The sequence below is a fragment of the Oncorhynchus gorbuscha genome, linkage group LG03, assembly GCF_021184085.1.
Source record: "Oncorhynchus gorbuscha isolate QuinsamMale2020 ecotype Even-year linkage group LG03, OgorEven_v1.0, whole genome shotgun sequence".
Taxonomy (NCBI): domain Eukaryota; kingdom Metazoa; phylum Chordata; class Actinopteri; order Salmoniformes; family Salmonidae; genus Oncorhynchus; species Oncorhynchus gorbuscha.
In genome coordinates, this window is record NC_060175.1 from 97,918,039 (window position 1) to 97,938,691 (window position 20,653).

Here is a 20,653-nt window from a genome sequence, read left to right on the forward strand (position 1 = left end):
TCTATTGGCTGATTTGGCGATCCGGAGTGTAGATCATTGTTTTGAAAGCGTTATGAAATGTGATAGTTTGAAATCCTGTATCTCCAGTGACAATAATTCTATAGCCTAGTTATGATGCGTTCTCATACACGATGTCCAGATTTTCACAGGCGGACCATTTACAAGTTAAATCATGGGGGGAAATGTATTTTATCATCTGATAAAACAGGTTTTCACCAAATTGATTTGTATTTCTGGGGGTGGACTATCCATTTCAACTGTATCGTGGATTATCAGTAGGTTGCCTCCCACTTTTCTCAACGTTATTTGGAAAGTCAGAGTGAAAGTAAAATAGTTCAACTGCGAACCAAGACGAGGTAAGATACAGATGATGTGTGTTTATGTAGAAATAGCCTACTTAACATGTACCGTGCAGTAACTGAAAAAGAATTACATACTTTAATTGTGATTAATGACTGTATTTGTAATTTTACGACAAGGCTGATCTCTTCCTTTTGTTTTCAATGTCTGTTCTGCCTCTGGTGACTCAACTGCTTTTTAATTTGAAAGTGTGGTGCTAAACTCACACAAGTGAGAGGTATAGTCATCTGCACCCAATGCAGCTATAGCCTTCAACATATTCTTACCTCTTTGTTGATTTGATATACAGAGGGAGAAAGTGTCAAACAACAACGCCATTTCTACAAATATGAAAAGATATATGATCATCAAACAATATCAATTTAGATCATACAAGGGAGAAACCTTATATTCAGGAAATCTTTACATTTTTCAGTTAAGTGCCTGCACCTGCTGTCACCTCAAATTCAAATCCAAATGTTTCAGTTGGGTAGTTCCTGCAAGAACCCCCACCAACTAAGGAGGTTTCTGAGGAGGTCCCACCTCCTTTGGGGTTATTTGAAGAGCATTTTGGAGGCATTTTACATTGCCAAGAACCCTGAGGAACTTTTAGGATCTTAGAAGAATGCTTGTTGGAATGCAACATTTTGGAGTGTAGGCATTCATCGTTATTTTGGCCTGCTGCCAGGTGTATGACTTTGCTCCATGCATGGGCAAATTGGACATCTGGCAAACGGCAGAAAGACCAAATCATTTTTTATTGGGGTGAGTTGTTAAAAAATAAAAAATAAATTAAATCATGTTTTATTTCTACTAAAAAACATGGCCGGTGGGTCATTGACCTGTTTTCGATGACTTTTGTACAATATCTCTGTTGTCAAAATAATCTATATTGACCAGCAGGCAAGACCGGCCACCACCCTCCCAAAATGGTCCAGCCCGGTTTTCTGATTGGCTGAGCTGAAGCGGCACACATAAAAAAAAAGAAGAGTGATACATAGAGTGATACATAGAGTGATACATAGAGTGATACATAGACTTACAAAGATGAGGTCCAAGAGCAAGAGAGGGGGTGTGGTGATGTGTCCACTGTTATGTTTAAGGCTTGGATTCCACCTGCTGGTATGGTGCTAAACTGTTAAGTTACAGACCAGATTCCATAGTTCTATGTGCAGGATATGGAAGTTGTTACAGGCTGGCTACATGAAACATCCACAACTAAAGGATAATTGTGGTATGTGAAAATACACTTATCCTATAAGTATGATGGTGTACTTACTACATGCACATGCTAAAAGAAAGTAATGGGTAGATAACAAACTGGGCCATTGTAGCAAAGTATTTATAAACTAAAAATCAGATCTCTTAAACATTTCATTCATATTCGTTCTATTTATATAATAGGCCATAATTGATTTTGGCCCAATAGGACTGGCATATTCCCACTTTTAAGGAGCTTTCCGTCTTGATTGTGTTGTTTTGCCTAAAAACCTTTAGGCCTACCTATAGAAATGTTTGAAAACTCCCACTCTCTCAACCAAGTAGATGAGGTGTTACACACACATCCTGACTCCTGTGATTGCAGACACAATAGGAGTAGTTATGTCTGTTCTCTCTACTAAATAACCTGGCAGTGTTAATTCCAGAGTCCTACCAAAGAATCAATGTGTGGAAAAAAGAGCCTGGACACTCGCCACAGACGTCTCTCTCCTATAGGAGAAACACGCTGGTGGGCCAAGGATGCTGCTCTGAAGAAGGTCTTTGTATTCTTTGGCGACCTACAAAATGCTCTGTTTGTGGATGTAATTCTCACCTTGATGGTTATTGAAGAGATGGCAGGTCAAAGGCCAACTGTACGTGTCAAGGCCAGAGCATTAACAGAGTCTCTGCTCAAGGTACAACACAATCTTCACTGCCCAAACAGTTTTGTCTATATTTGAGAATACGTCCCCTCTCTCCAAGTACCTTCAAACCAGTGGCGTGGACATCCTGACAGAGGGATGGTATTGGGAACACAAGAGGCTCTGCAAAAGAATGTGAGGGACTTGCTGTGGAGAGGGCTGCAAACAGCTTCATGCAGTGGTCCACTGACAAGCTGCAAGAACAGGATGAAGACAACGAACTGGAAGTGCAAGCTGAGATGCCTCAGAAGAGAACAAAGAAAAGGAAGACCATGCCATGATACCATGATAGGGATGCAGAGAGGGTCTACAAGACTAAGGTGCACTTTGTCATCATGGATACAGTCCCTGAGAGCATCTGTCAGCGCTTGCTGACACCAGGCACGTTGTACACTGACTTTACTCATCTGGACCCCAGCAGGTTCTCAGAGATACAATATAATGGATTGCCCCAGACATCACTTGAAAAACTAAGCAAACTCTTGCTTGAGTTTGACAGTCAAGCAGCTGTCAGCACTTTGCAGTGTGAGTTGACTAGTCTTGCCAGTCAAGCAGCTGTCAGCACTTTGCAGTGTGAGTCGACTAGTCTTGCCAGTCAAGCAGCTGTCAGCACTTTGCAGTGTGAGTTGACTAGTCTTGCCAGTCAAGCAGCTGTCAGCACTTTGCAGTGTGAGTCGACTAGTCTTGCCAGTCAAGCAGCTGTCAGCACTTTGCAGTGTGAGTTGACTAGTCTTGCCAGTCAAGCAGCTGTCAGCACTTTGCAGTGTGAGTCGACTAGTCTTGCCAGTCAAGCAGCTGTCAGCACTTTGCAGTGTGAGTCGACTAGTCTTGCCAGTCAAGCAGCTGTCAGCACTTTGCAGTGTGAGCCGACTAGTCTTGCCAGTCAAGCAGCTGTCAGCACTTTGCAGTGTGAGTCGACTAGTCTTGCCAGTCAAGCAGCTGTCAGCACTTTGCAGTGTGAGCCGACTAGTCTTGCCAGTCAGGGGGAGAGACTGAAAACATCAGCAGTGGAGAAGTAGACAACCAGGACTGTGAGAGATACCTGCAGATGGACCTGATGAAGAATAAGTGGAGATGATGAATACAAGTTGTTCAACATGTAAGAACTGTGCTGTATGTTGTTATCAACTTCTACGGTGGTACATCTTGTTGACAGAGGCCTAACATGTTATAGGCCTGGGATACAAGTTCCTATTCACCCTGTCTGTCACCCAGGTAGCCTGTGAGAGGAGCTTCTCATCTCTCAAATTCATAAAACATCGACTCATGGAGGACCCTATCCTACTATCTCTTGGAAGCATTTATTCTGATGGCAACTGAAAAGGAAATCCTTATGGTCCTGGATACAGATGATGTCATTGACAGGGTGACAGAAGAACTGCTGTGACACCTGTTGACAAAAGGGTAGGGAGGGCAGAGTGACAGCGAAGGAGAACAAGAAGAGACAGACTAACAAAGTTACAGACAGAGTGACAGATCAGAACAAGGAGAATCACAGACAGACAACTGAGGAGAATCACGGACAGACAGCAGAGGAGAACAAGAAGAGACAGACAGGCTGACGACAAAGTTACAGACAGAGTGACAGATCAGAACAAGGAGAATCACAGACAGACAACTGAGGAGAATCACAGACAGGCTGTGACAGATCAGAACAAGGTGAATCACAGACAGAGGGACAGTGACAGCAGAGATGCAGAGACAGACAGCACAACAGGGATAAAACAGACTCGGAGGCCCAGTTATAGTGATGAGTTGTATCTCCAGACTCCAGTGGTGTTTTAACATGTATTTGTTTTAAACATGAGCTGGTTAAAAAAGGAGGAAGACCATGTTTCTTCAGTCACTGGGGCAGTAACGGTTGGGAATCTCTGTACTATAGTGTACTACTGATGTTATACACCGCAGGTTAGGAGGGTTAGGTTAAGGTTAGGAAAGGGGTTAGGGTTAGCGGAAATGCTCTCCTAACCTGCAACAATAATACCTTCCTGGTCGTATCTGTATCAAGTGTCAAAGATGGCAACATTCTCTAATAACTACACGCCTAATTCTGTTTCATACTTCTCAAAGTTGATAACTAGCTTATTCATTTTTTCTTCAGTGATTCAATTCAGTAAGATCATTTACAAATTGAAATAATTATATTTACATATACTAAAACACATGAATTCAACAGGTCAGTTCATCTGGATACTTCAAAACTATAATAATAATAACGTCACAAATAATAACGTCACAAATCCAGTGTGTGGGTCCTCCAGTGAGTTGGAGAGGATTGAGGAACAATGGCACCATTTGAAACCTTGATATGGACTGTGAGTGAAACTTTTCTGATTCATTTGGCATGTTTAAAAAACAATTATCAATGTAAATATTTCCCCTATGAAATATACATCAGAGTTATTATTAGCCTAATCGTTCTGTCCATTTTAATGAAACGCTTTAGAAAAAAACATGGTGGAGAGATGTACATTTTCACAAGGTCAGCGTTTCCCAAACTCAGTCCTGGGAACCCTAAGGGTCCTGGGAACCCTAACATTTAGTTTTTTCCCCTAGCACTACACAGCTGATTCAAATAATGAACTCCTCATCAAGCTGTGATTATTTGAGTCAGCTGTGTAGTGCTAGGGCGACAACCAAAACGTTCACCCATTTGGGTCCCCAAAACCGAGTTAGGGAATTACTGACCTAGATTATTTGGGGTTTGGTGTCACACCAGGCGGCGCCACCACACACACTCACAAAATACTCTTTAAAATGGTCCCACATAATTACTATCATTGTTTTTGAAATGTGAATATTTCTGTAAGTTTTATGAATACACACCATCATTTTACATTTTTGTGATTTGTTTTCTGACATTTTCTCTACTTCCAGATAACTATTATATTGGTGCTTAAAAGCATTGGATCCTGTATTGCATGTGGTAGAGCTGAGTACAGAATAGGGGATGAATGTTGTCCCATGTGTTCACCAGGTAAGGACCCTCTCTTTACATCATATGAATCACCAGACGTTAATACATCATCAACACTAACAGAAAAACATGACATTGTGATTCTCTCTTCCCCAGGAAATCATGTACATAAGCATTGTACTGAATTCACCAGCACCAGCTGTGTGCCCTGTGTTGATGCTACATTCCTTGATGAGCCCAATGGTCTCATAAAATGCAAAGTGTGTATCAACTGTGATCCAGGTAAGAGTGGTGCTGTTTGTCTGTACTGAAACCCAGACACAAACACTGATATGTTCTATGCTGTTAGGCTTTTATCTGCATCAGATAATAGATGCCATGTTTTCTCTCTAGGTTTGGGTTTGAAGGTAAAGCAGCCATGTACACCTTCATCAGACACTGTCTGTGGGACACTGGAGGGGTTCTACTGTCTAGACCCAACTAAGGATGGTTGTAGAGCAGCCCAGAGACACAGCAGCTGTAAACCTGGTCAATACATCAGTAACACAGGTTGGTCTTCTGTCTCACTCATTATACTAATTGTGTTGTCTTAATTCAATTTAGTCAAGTTGGTAACTTTAGTGTGAATAATCATTAACAGTTAATGGAATTAAAGTGTGAATAATCATTAACTGTAAATATAATATAATTAGTAGGTGAAAGATTAAATGCAATTATATATTTCTGCAGGAACAGCATCTACAGATACTGTTTGTGCTGACTGCACTGGTGATACTTATTCAGATGGATCATTAACATCCTGCCAGCCACACACACAGTAAGTTCACATATGTTTACATACATCAAAAGTGTAGGTTAAATAATACAATATACTACAGTACAAATCTACAACAGAACAGAAAGTTGAATGATCAAATTGCTGTCTCAGACTGTTATATTATGTGTTACAGGTGTAAATCCTTAGGTCTTCAAGAACTTAGACCAGGAACTCATTGGTCCAATTCTGAATGTGGACCACAATCCTCAAGAATAGAACCTGGAATCATCATTGGTGTTGTGGCATCAGTCCTAATAGCTCCTATAATAATAATAATAATAATAATAATAGTAATTGTAAGGAAGAAAAGAAGTCCAGCAACAGTGACTTTTTCCCCAGTGACAGTAAATGCTGTAGAGGTATGTTGATATAATCTACATGTTGAACAGTCACTGTACTAAGGTTAGCTGAGCAGATGTTATTATTGCTCTACTTACTCTGGGCTGAACTAGAAATGTTTCATTGAGTAATATGTTTCCTTCTATTAGGCATCATCAGATTTAGAGGAAACACCAAGCAATGTAGTACAATGAAACAGAAGAAAGTACAGCATCTTGCATGTGTTAGTTTTGTAAATGGTGAGTTGTCAAGAATTTCAGCCGTATGACTAAAGGTGCTCTATTACTTCACGTTATCAATGCAATGATGACAACTAAGATATGATCAAAGTGCTATGAAACTATAGCTTCACTTTCACACGGTCCTTGTTCATTACCGGTTTATTCTCCCACAGATTCCAGCTCTGACCGCACTCATCATTACAAATGCTACCTGAGGTACGTCCAGATTCTGTACACTGTGGTAAATGTGATATAGATTCAAATGTTCCTTAAAGTTGGTTTCTGGCATATTACTGTTGCTAAGTAGGATTTTATGGGTGTTTCCAGATTGGAGTAAAACACTGTATTTGTCAGTGTTTTTTGTGCACTAGTATCCCAAAGTATTAAGTGAAATCAAACATAGAAAACAGTATTGGCAGCAATGAAAAATAATTAAAAGGCAAGTGTAACTGATGTGAAATGGCTAGCTAGTTGGCGGTGGTGCGCGCTAATAGTGTTTCAATCGGTGATGTTACTTGCTCTGAGACCTTAAAGTAGTTGTTCCCCGGTTCCGGCCTGATTCAATGTGATTCTCCTGAATAAAAATCTGTTAAACTCTTTGGTCTATGAATACCGCTTCTGTACCGCTTCTATCTTGTTGGTCTTTTACTAAAGGCATATCCTACCACTACTATTCTAAATTGTGGAGACTTAGGCCTACCAGGAACCCATGATGAGGGTGAGCAAGACCTTCGATAGTCTAGTGGACTATGCAGAAATAAATAATTGTGGAATTCATCATTGCTAAGCAAACAAGGGGTAGCATATGCTTTTTGCCCATTTCTATAACAATAGTTCGGCCTATATCCTCAAATACCCCCCTCAATTCAAGCCCTACTTTTAACCATAAGACATCTCAGTGATTGTGTCTGTTAAACAGGTGAACTTGTGGAAAACTGGGAACTTTGGGGACAGGACAAGGACAACACTAAAAGGCCACTGAACCCACACATATCACCTGCACGATACAACATTAGAATACAAGTAGTACTAATCATTAAGGTGGTTGTCAGCATGACTTTCAACTGCACAATATGCATGAATTCAAAAACGTTCTGCTGAGTTGGACCTAGAAAATGTAGCCTAGATAGTATCACTTCTTTATGTCCCTTGTAAAACCGGTTCTACTACCAGCAAGTAAATACACTTCTCTCCACAGTTCTGAGGGAAACACATTCACCCAAAAGCACCTTTTTACTGAATGACTGTAGACAAATAATTTACAATTGATAGTCTTTTAACATCCCCCACAAACCAAATAGTTGTAACCTACAACTAGATGCGAACTCATCGAACTGAACAAATCGAACTGAACAAATAAAAGAGCAATGGACCTTTAAAAACGTCCCTAACATTCCCTGTATACAACTGTACATGTTGGTTTCACTCTAAGGAAGGTTTCCTTCATTAAATACCTCTCTTCCTTTTTTCTATCTCTACAATTAATGGACAAATGGATTTAGTTAAATTAATCTAACACCAATACAACTATTTGCAGTTTAGCAGTATTATCATGATGAATTTTTCAGACTACTAGGACAGATGGTAAACAGAATGTAAATCTAAACCTGCAAACCTTGGCTATTTTCAATTCTCTGTCTGTTTCGTTAAAAAAACTGCAAAAATACTGCAGGGACTTTCCTAGTCATATAACACATGCAGAACCTGCTCCACCTGTCCCACCATGCCTTACTGCCCTCCTGATCTAACAGAACTGGACAGGGGAAAACAAATACCATGATGCTTTCTCCTGTTCAGATCAATGACAATGAAAGAAAGGAGATAGAGGAAGCCACTGTAGACTATTGAGATGCACCCCTACAGTTGGCTGTGGCTGCCTTGTTATCAGTCTTGTGTTTCTCTCCCTCAGGAATGGCAGACAAAGGAGCGGACCTCACTTATGACTCCACTGTCTGATGAAGAAACAAAGCCGCTTGATGACAATGGATCCTCCTCAAGAGGTCAAAGGGCAGACAAACCTCTCAGGCAGTAACATCCCAGTCTGCTTCAGTGGCCCAGAAATCAGAAGCAACCCCAGACTCAGAGATGGATAGGTAAGAGATAGCATTATCATAATCAAACCCAGACTCAGAGATGGATAGGTAAGAGATAGCATATTATAATCAAACCCAGACTCAGTGCTGGATAGGTAAGAGATAGCATTATCATAATCAAACCCAGACTCAGAGATGGATAGGTAAGAGATAGCATTATCATAATCAAACCCAGACTCAGAGATGGATAGGTAAGAGATAGCATTATCATAATCAAACCCAGACTCAGAGATGGATAGGTAAGAGATAGCATTATCATAATCAAACCCAGACTCAGAGATGGATAGGTAAGAGATAGCATTATCATAATCAAACCCAGACTCAGAGATGGATAGGTAAGAGATAGCATTATCATAATCAAACCCAGACTCAGAGATGGATAGGTAAGAGATAGCATATTATAATCAAACCCAGACTCAGAGATGGATAGGTAAGAGATAGCATTATCATAATCAATGGGCAGGTAAGAGGGCATGTTATATAGCTCAACCAGATTGTAGTCCTAAAGAACTGAACAAAGTTACCTCTGGTTTGTTCAGACATTCCTATGGGGAAGGAATAGGGTTTTAGGATAAATGCCTAAAATAAGGTCTGAGGTTAAAACAGGCTTAGACAATCTTATACGTTTTGTTCTATGGGATAATTTGATGAATTATGAAGCGTTTATGTGCTTTTTATGGTGACATAAATACTTAGAAATTTACAAAAAGTAACGTTAGCTGATGATTATCACATAGAACAAAACTCCTAAGCCTGTGTTTACCTCAGACCTTATTTTCTACACTCATCCGAAAACCCCACCAAAACGCCATTCAATTCCCCAGAGGCTTTGTCCAACGAACCATGGTGGAGTTAGTGCCTACAAGAAGACGCCATTGCTATTTCTCTCTGTAATGTTGTATTAATTAGGCTTATTGTCCTTGTCCTGTGTGTGTATGAACCAGTGATGATTCGCTCACCCCCTGCCATGTCAGCTGACCAGGAATGAGGCAAGCCGCCTCGTTACCCCTGAGACTGTCTGGAGGGTAAGATACAGAATATAGGTCTCTCTGTGGGTGGGAGATGGATGTTTAAGCTAATCAACACTCCCTTTATTTTACTGACTTGTTGAATGATTGATCCATTCATCCTTCCATCCCTTCCCAGCCTTCCTCTCCTCTGAGGACCCAGCGAGGGTAGAGCACAGTGAGACACTTCTACAGCCAGAGAGGTGAGAGGTCACATGGTTTAGATGGTAAATACTTATATCACGTAAGCAAACGGGAATATGTTCCATCATCTACAGTACCAGTCAAAAGTTTGGACACTTACTCATTCAAGGTACTAAAGTACTATTTTCTACATTGTCGAATAGTCATGAAGAAATCAAAACTATGAAATAACACATATGGAATCATGTAGTGACCAAAACAGTGTTAAATATTCATTTACATTAGTGAAATTGTCCACTGATTCATGTAGTTTCTCTCCCCTTTTGACAGTTGATTTCCTCTCAGGAACCCACATTTGTTCTTTGTTATTCTGAAAGTAATTTGTGTAGCGTGTACTTTTCCCCACTCATTCACCCCGTCTCTTTACATAGTTTATACATATTTGGTGGCCTGATTGCGTCCAGACTATGTCAAATTCTGAACACAATGCCCATCCTGGCAGATCTGAACCTAATGCGAGCACAATGGGACTTTTATGAATCCAGACTTAATGCAGCTTGGAGTGATCGGATGACAGGAGTCACCGTTAAGTGCCTTCAATGTAATAGATATGTAAGATGCTACATATCTATTACATTGAGTGTTGTATATACATAACATGACTAAATCTGTTTATTTCTGTGTTGCACTGGCAGTGAAGAAATGGAACAGCAAGGCCACAGAACATGACATACACAGAGCTGTGGGAGACCACCTGAAGCATTCCCCTGGTAAAGCCAGAGGATGGTGTTTACCACACCAACACCAACCATCTCCAACAGGCTTGACAAGTGGGATTGATCTGTTTGATCCATTTGATTTGTTTCAGTTTTCATTAGTTGAATCCTTTGACTTATTGTTGATTTAAAAATAAATAAAATACAAAAATGCACTGGATTGGTTCAAATGTGATACTAAACTTACATTATTTTGACACAGAGGAAGATATACTGAATTTATACTGTTTTTGATTATAAGATGGACCAAAATATATGTTACTTTAGCACATGTTTGTTCATTAATTTTGCAAGAATGTTGATTGGTCGGTCATTGGGTTCATTAGTTTAGCAACATATTGATGCCATTGATTAAAAGAGTAAGAATATGATGCGATATTCAACGCTTGTTTTAGTCCATTGTTTGCAAAAAATATCATCGTAAAAAAATTGTCAGTTGGTTGCATAAATAATGACGATTACTAAATGTTACATGAAATATCAAAACCGAATTGAAACGCCTTTGTTAAAATGTAATGGCAATAATTAACTTAATGGTAAGGTATGGAATAATAAATGCATAATCCTTATATAATATTATAATAATATATGCCATTTAGCAGACGCTTTTATCCAAAGCGACTTACAGTCATGTGTGCATACATTCTACGTATGGGTGGTCCCGGGACTCGAACCCACTACCCTGGCGTTACAAGCGCCATGCTCTACCAACTGAGCTACAGTTGGTAATCCTTCACGCCGGATGTTGTAACGATCGTCTGTGGTAGAAGAAGGTGAGGACCAAAGCACAGCGTGGTAAGTGTTCATGTTTTTAATACAATAACTGAACACTGAACAAAACAATAAACGACAAATGAACAGTCCCGTAAGGTGAAATGGAAGCAACACTAAACAGGAAATAATCACCCACAAAACAGAAATGGGAAAGGCTACCTAAGTATGATTCTCAATCAGAGACAACGAACGACACCTGCCTCTGATTGAGAACCATACCAGGCCAAACACAAAACCACAACATAGAAAAAAGAACATAACTACCCACCCCAACTCATGCCCTGACCAAACTAAAATAAAGACATAACTAAGGAACTAAGGTCAGAACGTGACAGATGTTTGAAATATGAGTAGGTGATGATTTGAGTCAGTCTTCTTCATTAGTGGAATAAAGACAATTAGCACAAATGTTGTACAGAAATACTGTGTGTAAATACTGGAGTGATGTGGGATGTTAATAAAATGTCCATAGACCATTTTTTTATACTGCGTTCATGTGTATAGGCTGCAAGTACGTTGAAATTAAGTTGTTTTCAAGTCGTTGAAACTTTCAACCAAAACTAAACAGAGATTGGAGATCGGGCATAGTCGTCTTTTCGACTACATTTTGCTAGGTGGGTATAGCCTGCTACATCTTCCATCCTCTCAGGCCAGAGGCATTTTGCTAGGTGGGTATAGCCTGCTACATCTTCCATCCTCTCAGGCCAGAGAAAGAATGTATGAATTAATGGTTGGATCAGAATCACAGTTATCATTGACCATAACAGAGAATTAGGCAAAACCACAAGTCTAAATCCTTATCAATTCAATTAAATTCAAATCAATTCAAGGGCTTTATTGGCATGGGAAACATGTGTTAACATTGCCAAAGCAGGTGAGGTAGACAACATACAAAGTGAATATATAAAGTGAAAAACAACAAAAATTAACAGTAAACATTACACATACAGAAGTTTAAAAACAGTAAAGACATTACAAATGTCATATTATATATATATATATATACAATGTACTTATCTCCATCCATGACTAATTTAGGAAAGGGCTGATTTTAACTCCACCAAAGGACAAATCCAAACTGGCTTCCCTTCATATTTTTTGGGGGTTCCACCAGAATCAAATCAAATCTAAGTTTATTTGTCACGTGCGCCGAATACAGACCTTACAGTGAAATGCTTACTTACAGGCCCTAACCAACAGTGCGATTTAAAAAAAGAAAGTAAATAATAGGTATTAGGTGAACAATAGATAAGTAAAGAAATCAATACGACATTGAAAAATAACAGTAGCGAGGCTATATACAGGCACCGGTTTGTCGGGCTAATTGAGGTAATATGCACATGTAGGTACGGTTAAAGTGGCTATACATATATGATGAACAGAGAGTAGCAGCCATGTAACAGAGGGGTTGGGGGGGGGGGGGGGGCGCTCTTGGACCTAGACCTGGCCCCCCTTGCCATGCTGTAGCAGTGAGAACAGTCTATGACTGGATGGCTGGAGTCTTTGACTATTTTTAGGGCCTTCCTCTGACACCGCCTGGTACAGAGGTCCTGGATGGCATGAAGCTTGGCCCCAGTGATGTACTGGGCAGTTCGCGTTACCCTCTGTAGTGCCTTGCGGATGGAGGCCGAGCAATTGCCTTACCAGGCAGTGATGCAGCCTGTCAGGATGTTGGTGGTGCAGCTGTAGAACCTTTTGAGGATCTGAGGACCCATACCAAATCTTTTCAGTCTCCTGAGGCTGAATAGGTTTTGTCATAACCTCTTCATGACTGTCTTGAAGTGCTTGGACCATTCTAGTTTGTTGGTGATGTGGACACCAAGGAACTTGAAGCTCTCAACCTGCTCCACTACATCACTGTCGATGAGAATCGGGGCGTGCTCAATCCTCTTTTTCCTGTAGTGCACAATCATCTCCTTTGTCTTGATCACGTTGAGGGAGAGGTTGTTATCCTGGCACCACACGGCCAGGTCATTGACCTCCTCCCTATAGGCTGTCTCGTCGTTGTCGGTGATCAGGCCTACCACTGTTGTGTCATCGGTAAATTAAATGATGGTGTTGGAGTCGTGCCTGGCCATGCAGTCATGAGTGAACAGGGAGTACAGGAGGGGGCTGAGCACCTATTCCTGAGGGGCCCCTGTGTTGCGGATCAGCGTGGCAGATCCTACCCTCACCACCTCGGGGGCAACCCGTCAGGAAGTCCAGGATCCAGTTGTGACTTCCAGTTGCAGAGGGAGGTGTTTAGTCCCAGGGTCCTTAGCTTACTGATGAGCTTTGAAAGCTGAGCTGTAGTCAATAAATAGCATACTCACATAGGTGTTCCTTTTTGTCCAGGTGTGAAAGGGCAGTGTGGAGGGAAATAGAGATTGCATCATCTGTAAATCTGTTGGGGCAGTATGCAAATTGGAGTCGGTCTAGGGTTTCTGTTTTTTTTGCTGTTAATGTGATCCATGACCAACCTTTCAAAGCACTTCATGGCTACAGACGTGAGTGCTATGGGTCGGGAGTCAGTTAGGTAGGTTACCTTAGTGTTCTTGGGCACAGGCACAATGGTTGTCTGCTAAAAACATGTTGGTATTACAGACTCGGACAGGGAGAGGTTGAAAATGTCAGTGAAGACATTTGTCAGTTGGTCAGCTCATGCTCGCAGTACACGTCCTGGTGATCCGTCTGGCCCTGCGGCCTTGTGAATGTTGACCTGTTTAAAGGTCTTACTCACATTGGCTGCGGAGAGCGTGATTACACAGTCGTCCAGAACAGCTGGTGCTTTCATGCATGTTTTAGTGTTATTTGCCTCGAAGCGAGCATATTAGTGGTTTAGCTCGTTTGGTAGGCTCGTGTCACTGGGCAGCTCTTGGCTTTGCTTCCCTTTGTTGCCTGTAATGGTTTGCAAGCATCCGACGAGCGTCAGAGCTTGTGTAGTACAATTTATTATGGTCAGATTTGCCAAATGGAGAGTGAGGGAGAGCTTTGTATGCGTCTCTGTGTGTGGAATATAGGTGGTCCAGCGTTTTCTTTTCCTCTGGTTGCACATTTAACATGCTGATAGAAAATAGGTAAAACGTATTTAAGTTTCCATGCATTGTTTCTGGCTACTAGGAGCACCGCCTCTGGGTGAGCGTTTTCTTATTTGCTTATGGTGGAATACAGCTCATTCAATGCTGTCTTAGTGCCAGCCTCTGACTGTGGTGGTATGGACACAGCTATGAAAAATACAGGTGAAAACTCTCTAGGTAGATAGTGTGGTCTACAGCTTATCATGAGAAACTCTACCTCAGACGAGCAAAAGCTCAAGACATCCTTAAATATTGTGCACCAGCTGTTATTTGCAACAATACATAGCCCACTGCCCCTTGTCTTACCAGACGCCGCTGTTCTATCCTGCTGGTACAGTGTATAACCAGCCAGCTGTATGTTGATATTGTCGTTGTTCATCCACGACTCTGTGAAGCCTAAAATGTTACAGTTCTTAATGTCCCGTTGGTAGTGTAATCTTCTGCGTAGCTCGTCGATTTTATTCTCAAAAGATTGCACGTTTACGAGCAGAATGGATTGAAGTGGTGGTTTATTTGATCGCCTACGAATTCTCGGCAGGCAGCCTGCTCTTCGGGACATCTTTCTCCGCCCCCTCTTCCCAGTATATCCTTAGCATTGGGCTCGTCAGAGTCGTGAAAGGAAAAGAAGGATTCTGCTAGTCCGTGGTGAGTAGTCACAGTCCTGATGTCTAGAAGTTATTTTCGGTCATAAGAGACGGTTGCGGCAACATTACATACAAAATGATTAAAAATATAAATGACAAACAATGCAAATAAACAAACAAAAAACACAATCGGTTGGAGGAACATAAAACGTCTGCCTTCTCCTCCGGCATAATCTTGTAGCCTATAGAGAATGTGCCCATTCTGGCATGGGCACGCACGTTCTACACAATACATTTTGCAGTGTGAAATCAACACTTAGAGTTCATTTTAATACTATCCCGGAAAACATATGGTCCCACTCTACAGAGTTTAAAAAGTACTCTGATCATAGTGTTACATTTTTTAAATTTAATTCACCCCTCATAAATGTAACGGACATATACCAGGTGCTCTGCCAGGCCCTGTTGACTCATCCAGCTGTAACGCATGTCATTCACTGGCTCTGGATAAGAGCGTCTGCTAAATGACTTAAATGTAAATGTATGCAAAGCAGTAATTGTTTCAAAACATCTCCTGCCATGTCACGGATGCGTTGTGAAACAGTGTTGTTTGATGAAGGCATTGTCTGTATAGTTTTTGTTGGCCTTTTCCCCCAGCATTGTCCCAGCCATATCCGCGGCAGCAGGAAGAATTAAGTCCTCCACAATAGTATGGGGCTTGCCTGTCCTAGCCACTCAGTAACTCACCATATAAGACGCTTCTAGCCCCTTCTTATTAATGGTATCTGTTGCTTTTACTACTCGAAAGTCATCTTTAATCTCACTTAAACTCCTGTGGTTTATTTTTCTAACTGTCATGTTCCGTTTCTAAATGTCTGTGCAAGAGTGAAGGTTTCCTGCAAGAGATTAACGGTTAATGTGATTGAATGTCAATTCTTTGACTAGGCTACCTGTCACGTCCTGGCCTTAGTTCATTTTTTATGTCTCTGTTTTCATCAGAAGAGGAAGACAATTGTTACAGAACTACCCACCACCAAGAAAGGACCAAGCAGCGTGGTAACCAGGAACAGAGGGTTCTGGACTCCTGGACTTGGGAGGAGATACTGGAAGGCAAGGGACCCTGGGCACAGGCTGGGGAATATCGCCAACCCAAGGAAGAACTGGAGGCAGCGAAAGCTGAGCGGCGGCGATATGAGGTAAGGCAGCGCAACAGGCACGAGAGGCAGGGTGACACACGGGGAGATTGGCGGAGTCAGGAGATAGACCTGAGCCAACTCCCTGTGCTTACCGGAAGAAGCACAGTACTGGTCAGGCACCGTGTTATGCGGTTAAGCGCACCGTGTCGCCAGTACGCGCTCATAGCCCGGTGCGCTATAGCTGGGAGGGTGCAGTGTGTCCTATGCCTGCGCTCCGCCCGTGCCTAGCAAATGTGGGTATTGAGCCTAAGGGAGAGGTGCGAGTGGTATGCACCAGATCTCCAGTGCTCACCCACAGCCCAGTTCAACCTGTGCCTGCACTCTGGAGGGTCCGGGCTAAAGTGGCCATCCAGCCTGGAGGAGTGGTGCCAAGGCTGCACACCAGAGCTCCAGTGCTCCCCCACAGCCCGGTCCATCCGGTGCCTTCTCCACGCACCAGGCCTCCTGTAGGTCTCCCCAGCCTGGTGGGTCCTGTGGCAGTCCCACGCACCAGGCTGTCTCTCCGTCTCCTCTCTCCAGGTTCGCCCGTCTGTCCGGAGCTGCCAGAGCCGCCCGTCTGTCAGGAGCTGCCATAGCCGCCCGTCAGTCAGGAGCTGCCCATCAGTCAGGAGCTGCCAGAGCCGCCCGTCAGTCAGGAGCTGCCCATCAGTCAGGAGCTGCCAGAGCTGCCCATCAGTCAGGAGCTGCCAGAGCCACCCGTCTGTCAGGAGCTGCCATAGCCGCCCATCAGACAGGAACTGCCAGAGTCGCCTGTCAGTCAGGAGCTGCCATAGCCGCCCATCAGACAGGAACTGCCAGAGTCGCCTGTCAGTCAGGAGCTGCCCGTCAGTCAGGAGCTGCCAGAGCCACGTTTGTTGCACCTGTTATAACTGTTCATTCATCATTTTGTTATTTTTGTCCGTGTATTCATTCTGGATTAAAAGTATTATGGATACGTACCACGCTGCACTTTGGTCCTCCTCTCCTTCTCCCGACAACGACAATCGTTACACTACGTGTATTTGACAGTGTTTGTTACTTCTCTGAACACGAGATGGTTTAACTTTATTTTTGGCAGTGAAACGAGGTTACTCGGGCGATAAAAAAAACTCTCCCAAATGCATATCCCCTTTGGAAAATATTAATGTACTGTTTGAAAATGTGAATTTAAAAAATGACAGCATTGCACATACGCACCCCTGGGGGTACGCGTACCTCAGTTTGGGAATACCTGCTCTAGAAGATATCCCATAGGCTATAGAAATATTGAGTTAGACTGGTACTTTATAAATCAACTGGTTTTACTCAAAAAGTGTTTAACAGTTTTTATTTTGTGAAAAAAATGACTTCAACATCACCAATAAATAAAGAAGACAACGGAAATTTGAGACTATTGTAAATCTCTCTGTTTACATAGTAAAGGAATGTAATGTGTGTACATCTTGTTTGTGAAGAACTGGATAAAACAAAGCACAGTTGCTGTGTTTATTATTTGAAATGCATGGAGGATGCCTGCTTCAAAAATATTCATTTTTTTAGAAATATATCCTTACCTCTGCCTAAACAGTATAATGTTTTATTTTTTATTTTATTTATTTATTTCACCTTTATTTAACCAGGTAGGCAAGTTGAGAACAAGTTCTCATTTACAATTGCGACCTGGCCAAGATAAAGCAAAGCAGTTCGAGAGATACGACGACACAGAGTTACACATGGAGTAAAACAAACATACAGTCAATAATACAGTATAAACAATTCTATATACAATGTGAGCAAATGAGGTGAGAAGGGAGGTAAAGGCAAAAAAGGCCATGGTGGCAAAGTAAATACAATATAGCAAGTAAAACACTGGAATGGTAGTTTTGCAATGGAAGAATGTGCAAAGTAGAAATAAAAATAACGGAGTGCAAAGGAGCAAAATAAATGAATTAAATACAGTTGGGAAAGAGGTAGTTGTTTGGGCTAAATTATAGGTGGGCTATGTACAGGTGCAGTAATCTGTGAGCTGCTCTGACAGTTGGTGCTTAAAGCTAGTGAGGGAGATAAGTTTCCAGTTTCAGAGATTTTTGTAGTTCGTTCCAGTCATTGCCAGCAGAGAACTGGAAGGAGAGGCAGCCAAAGAAAGAATTGGTTTTGGGGGTGACTAGAGAGATATACCTGCTGGAGCGTGTGCTACAGGTGGGAGATGCTATGGTGACCAGCGAGCTGAGATAAGGGGGGACTTTACCTAGCAGGGTCTTGTAGATGACATGGAGCCAGTGAGTGTGGCGACGAGTATGAAGCGAGGGCCAGCCAACGAGAGCGTACAGGTCACAATGGTGGGTAGTATATGGGGCTTTGGTGACAAAACGGATTGCACTGTGATAGACTGCATCCAATTTGTTGAGTAGGGTATTGGAGGCTATTTTGTAAATGACATCGTAGAGCACTTCGCTTTATAACAGGTGACAGTTTTAATACTCATCTATTTACAATGTGTTAATGAGCCTATACAATGGGACATTGGTACTTTCTCGCTTGGACATTAAACTATTTATCTTAGTTGGAAGTGTACCTTACCTATCATAGTTCATGAAGGTGAAAATATGAAGAGGAAGTGTAGAGTAGAAACAAAGTTATCAGATGATGATGATCACGAGTTCCATTCTCCTCCTCCAGCATTCTCACGAGTCCCTCACACCTTCACGTAAACAAGAGAACTGAAAGTAAAGGAAGTTCACAGATTTTTTTTTAACCTTTTATTCAACTAGGCAAGTCAGTTAAGAACAAATTCTTATTTACAATGACGGCCTACACCGGCCAAACCCAGATGACGCTGGGCCAATTGTGCGCCGCGCTACGGAATCCCAATCACGGCCGGTTGTGATACAGCCTGGATTCAAACGAGGGTTTCTAAGTGACACCTCTAGCACTGAGATGCAGTGCCTTAGACCGCTGCACCCCTCGGGAGCCCCAGAAAGCTGCATTCACAGTGTATTTGAAAGGACTTTAGGTGTGCTCGATCTAGGCACAATGGAAACAACCAAAGTGTCCAAAAAGTGTAAACTCTGCCTGCCAGTTAAGCTAAATCATGAGCACCTGAAGTATTTATATAATTTCAAATATTTGATCCAGGTCTGATTCACATAGATAGCTATATAGCCTAATCTACACACTCAAAGCATGTTCATACCTTCCTAGACAATACCTTTAGCTGGGCCAACCTGTCCTTCACTACCTTCCTGGACATGGCCTGTAGCTGGACAAACCTGTCCTTCACTACCTTCCTGGACATGGCCTGTAGCTGGACCAACCTGTCCTTCACTACCTTCCTGGACATGGCCTGTAGCTGGACCAGCCTGTCCTTCACTACCTTCCTGGACATGGCCTGTAGCTGAACCAACCTGTTCTTCACTACCTTCCTGGACATGGCCTGTAGCTGAACCAACCTGTTCTTCACTACCTTCCTGGACATGGCCTGTAGCTGAACCAACCTGTCCTTTACTACCTTCCTGGACATGGCCTGTAGCTGAACCAACCTGTCCTTTACTACCTTCCTGGACATGGCCTGTAGCTGGTCCAACTGGTTCTTCAACCTCTGTCTCAACTCATCCTGCTGGCCTTTAGCAGTGATCAGCCCTCCTTCCTTTATGGACAGAGTTCTACACAGGGAACTCACTGTACCTGCAGAGTACAAATACAGTATTGATTGGGATTACATACAATAAGAGTCATTTGTTTCAAAGTGTTCATTTCAGCTATCCAATCCTGTCAGATCTACACCAGTCATAAGGAGGTAGGGGAAAGGGACTAGGGGCAGATTTGGTATTGGGGGCTCATCCTCTCAAAGTTAACTAAGGGTTACAGCTGTGTTTGATACTGTATCTCCATGAGAACACACCAGAATAGATCACATGATTCTTCCTGTCCTCCTCTTAACTCATCAGTTGTTCATTGTTTCTCTCTACTTCTCATCTGTTCAGTAAGTGATACTCTGTCTTCCTCCTCACTGTCCACAGAATTCTCTATCTGAAGAGCTGTGCTTGTGACCATGTTCCAAGACACAGACAAGGCCCCCATACAAGATTAGATCCGTTTTAGGTCATATTTCAGAAAATAACATTGCGTGCAGCCTTTATATCAATTTCAAATGCTAACAAATTATTAATTCCTAACTCTGTCCAAGTTAACTAAGGGTTAACCTCAGGCTGTGTGGCTTGGTGTTCTGTCTCAGTGAGTTGCTTCTCTGTCCAACAGGGCTAGGAACCATTCATGTTCAGGACCCAACACAGGGCTGGCCTCTCACCCTGTGGAGCTCCTCTTCTAGTCTGGCTATCTGCTGGCTTTTCTCCTGCTCCTCCTTTTTCACCTCCCTCCGATTCCTGACCTCCTGACAGATGCACTATCAACTCTACCTTCAATACAAAGAAACACACAAGTATGAGTTGACCAAGGTTACTTCAGCTCTGCATTTTCACTTTTTCTATACAATTTTGGCTTTTCATTAGTTTTATTTTAGTGTGACAGGTTT

At 42.2% G+C, this 20,653-nt stretch overlaps 1 protein-coding gene across 1 annotated transcript; it reads left to right on the forward strand.

Annotated features, from left to right (window-relative positions):
• The first annotated feature begins 238 nt into the window (after positions 1-238).
• Positions 239-11,197, forward strand: LOC124032345 (tumor necrosis factor receptor superfamily member 14-like). The gene is made up of 13 exons (XM_046344672.1): positions 239-356; positions 4,417-4,555; positions 5,118-5,217; positions 5,314-5,439; positions 5,551-5,706; positions 5,887-5,974; positions 6,108-6,333; positions 6,463-6,552; positions 6,708-6,750; positions 8,444-8,627; positions 9,572-9,652; positions 9,774-9,837; positions 10,474-11,197. Exons 2-8 carry the CDS (start codon positions 4,526-4,528, stop codon positions 6,505-6,507), a joined length of 771 nt encoding a protein of 256 aa, XP_046200628.1. The 5' UTR covers positions 239-356; positions 4,417-4,525; the 3' UTR covers positions 6,508-6,552; positions 6,708-6,750; positions 8,444-8,627; positions 9,572-9,652; positions 9,774-9,837; positions 10,474-11,197.
• The last annotated feature ends 9,456 nt before the right edge of the window (positions 11,198-20,653 follow it).

What these genes read in the sequence shown, in the direction of transcription:
- LOC124032345 (XM_046344672.1), top strand. Translation starts at nt 4,526, where the DNA reads ATGGCACCATTTGAAACCTTGATATGGACT. An exon ending in TTGTCCCATGTGTTCACCAG is followed by an intron (nt 5,218 to 5,313) that starts GTAAGGACCCTC and finishes TCTCTTCCCCAG; the next exon opens with GAAATCATGTACATAAGCAT. An exon ending in TCCTGCCAGCCACACACACA is followed by an intron (nt 5,975 to 6,107) that starts GTAAGTTCACAT and finishes TATGTGTTACAG; the next exon opens with GTGTAAATCCTTAGGTCTTC.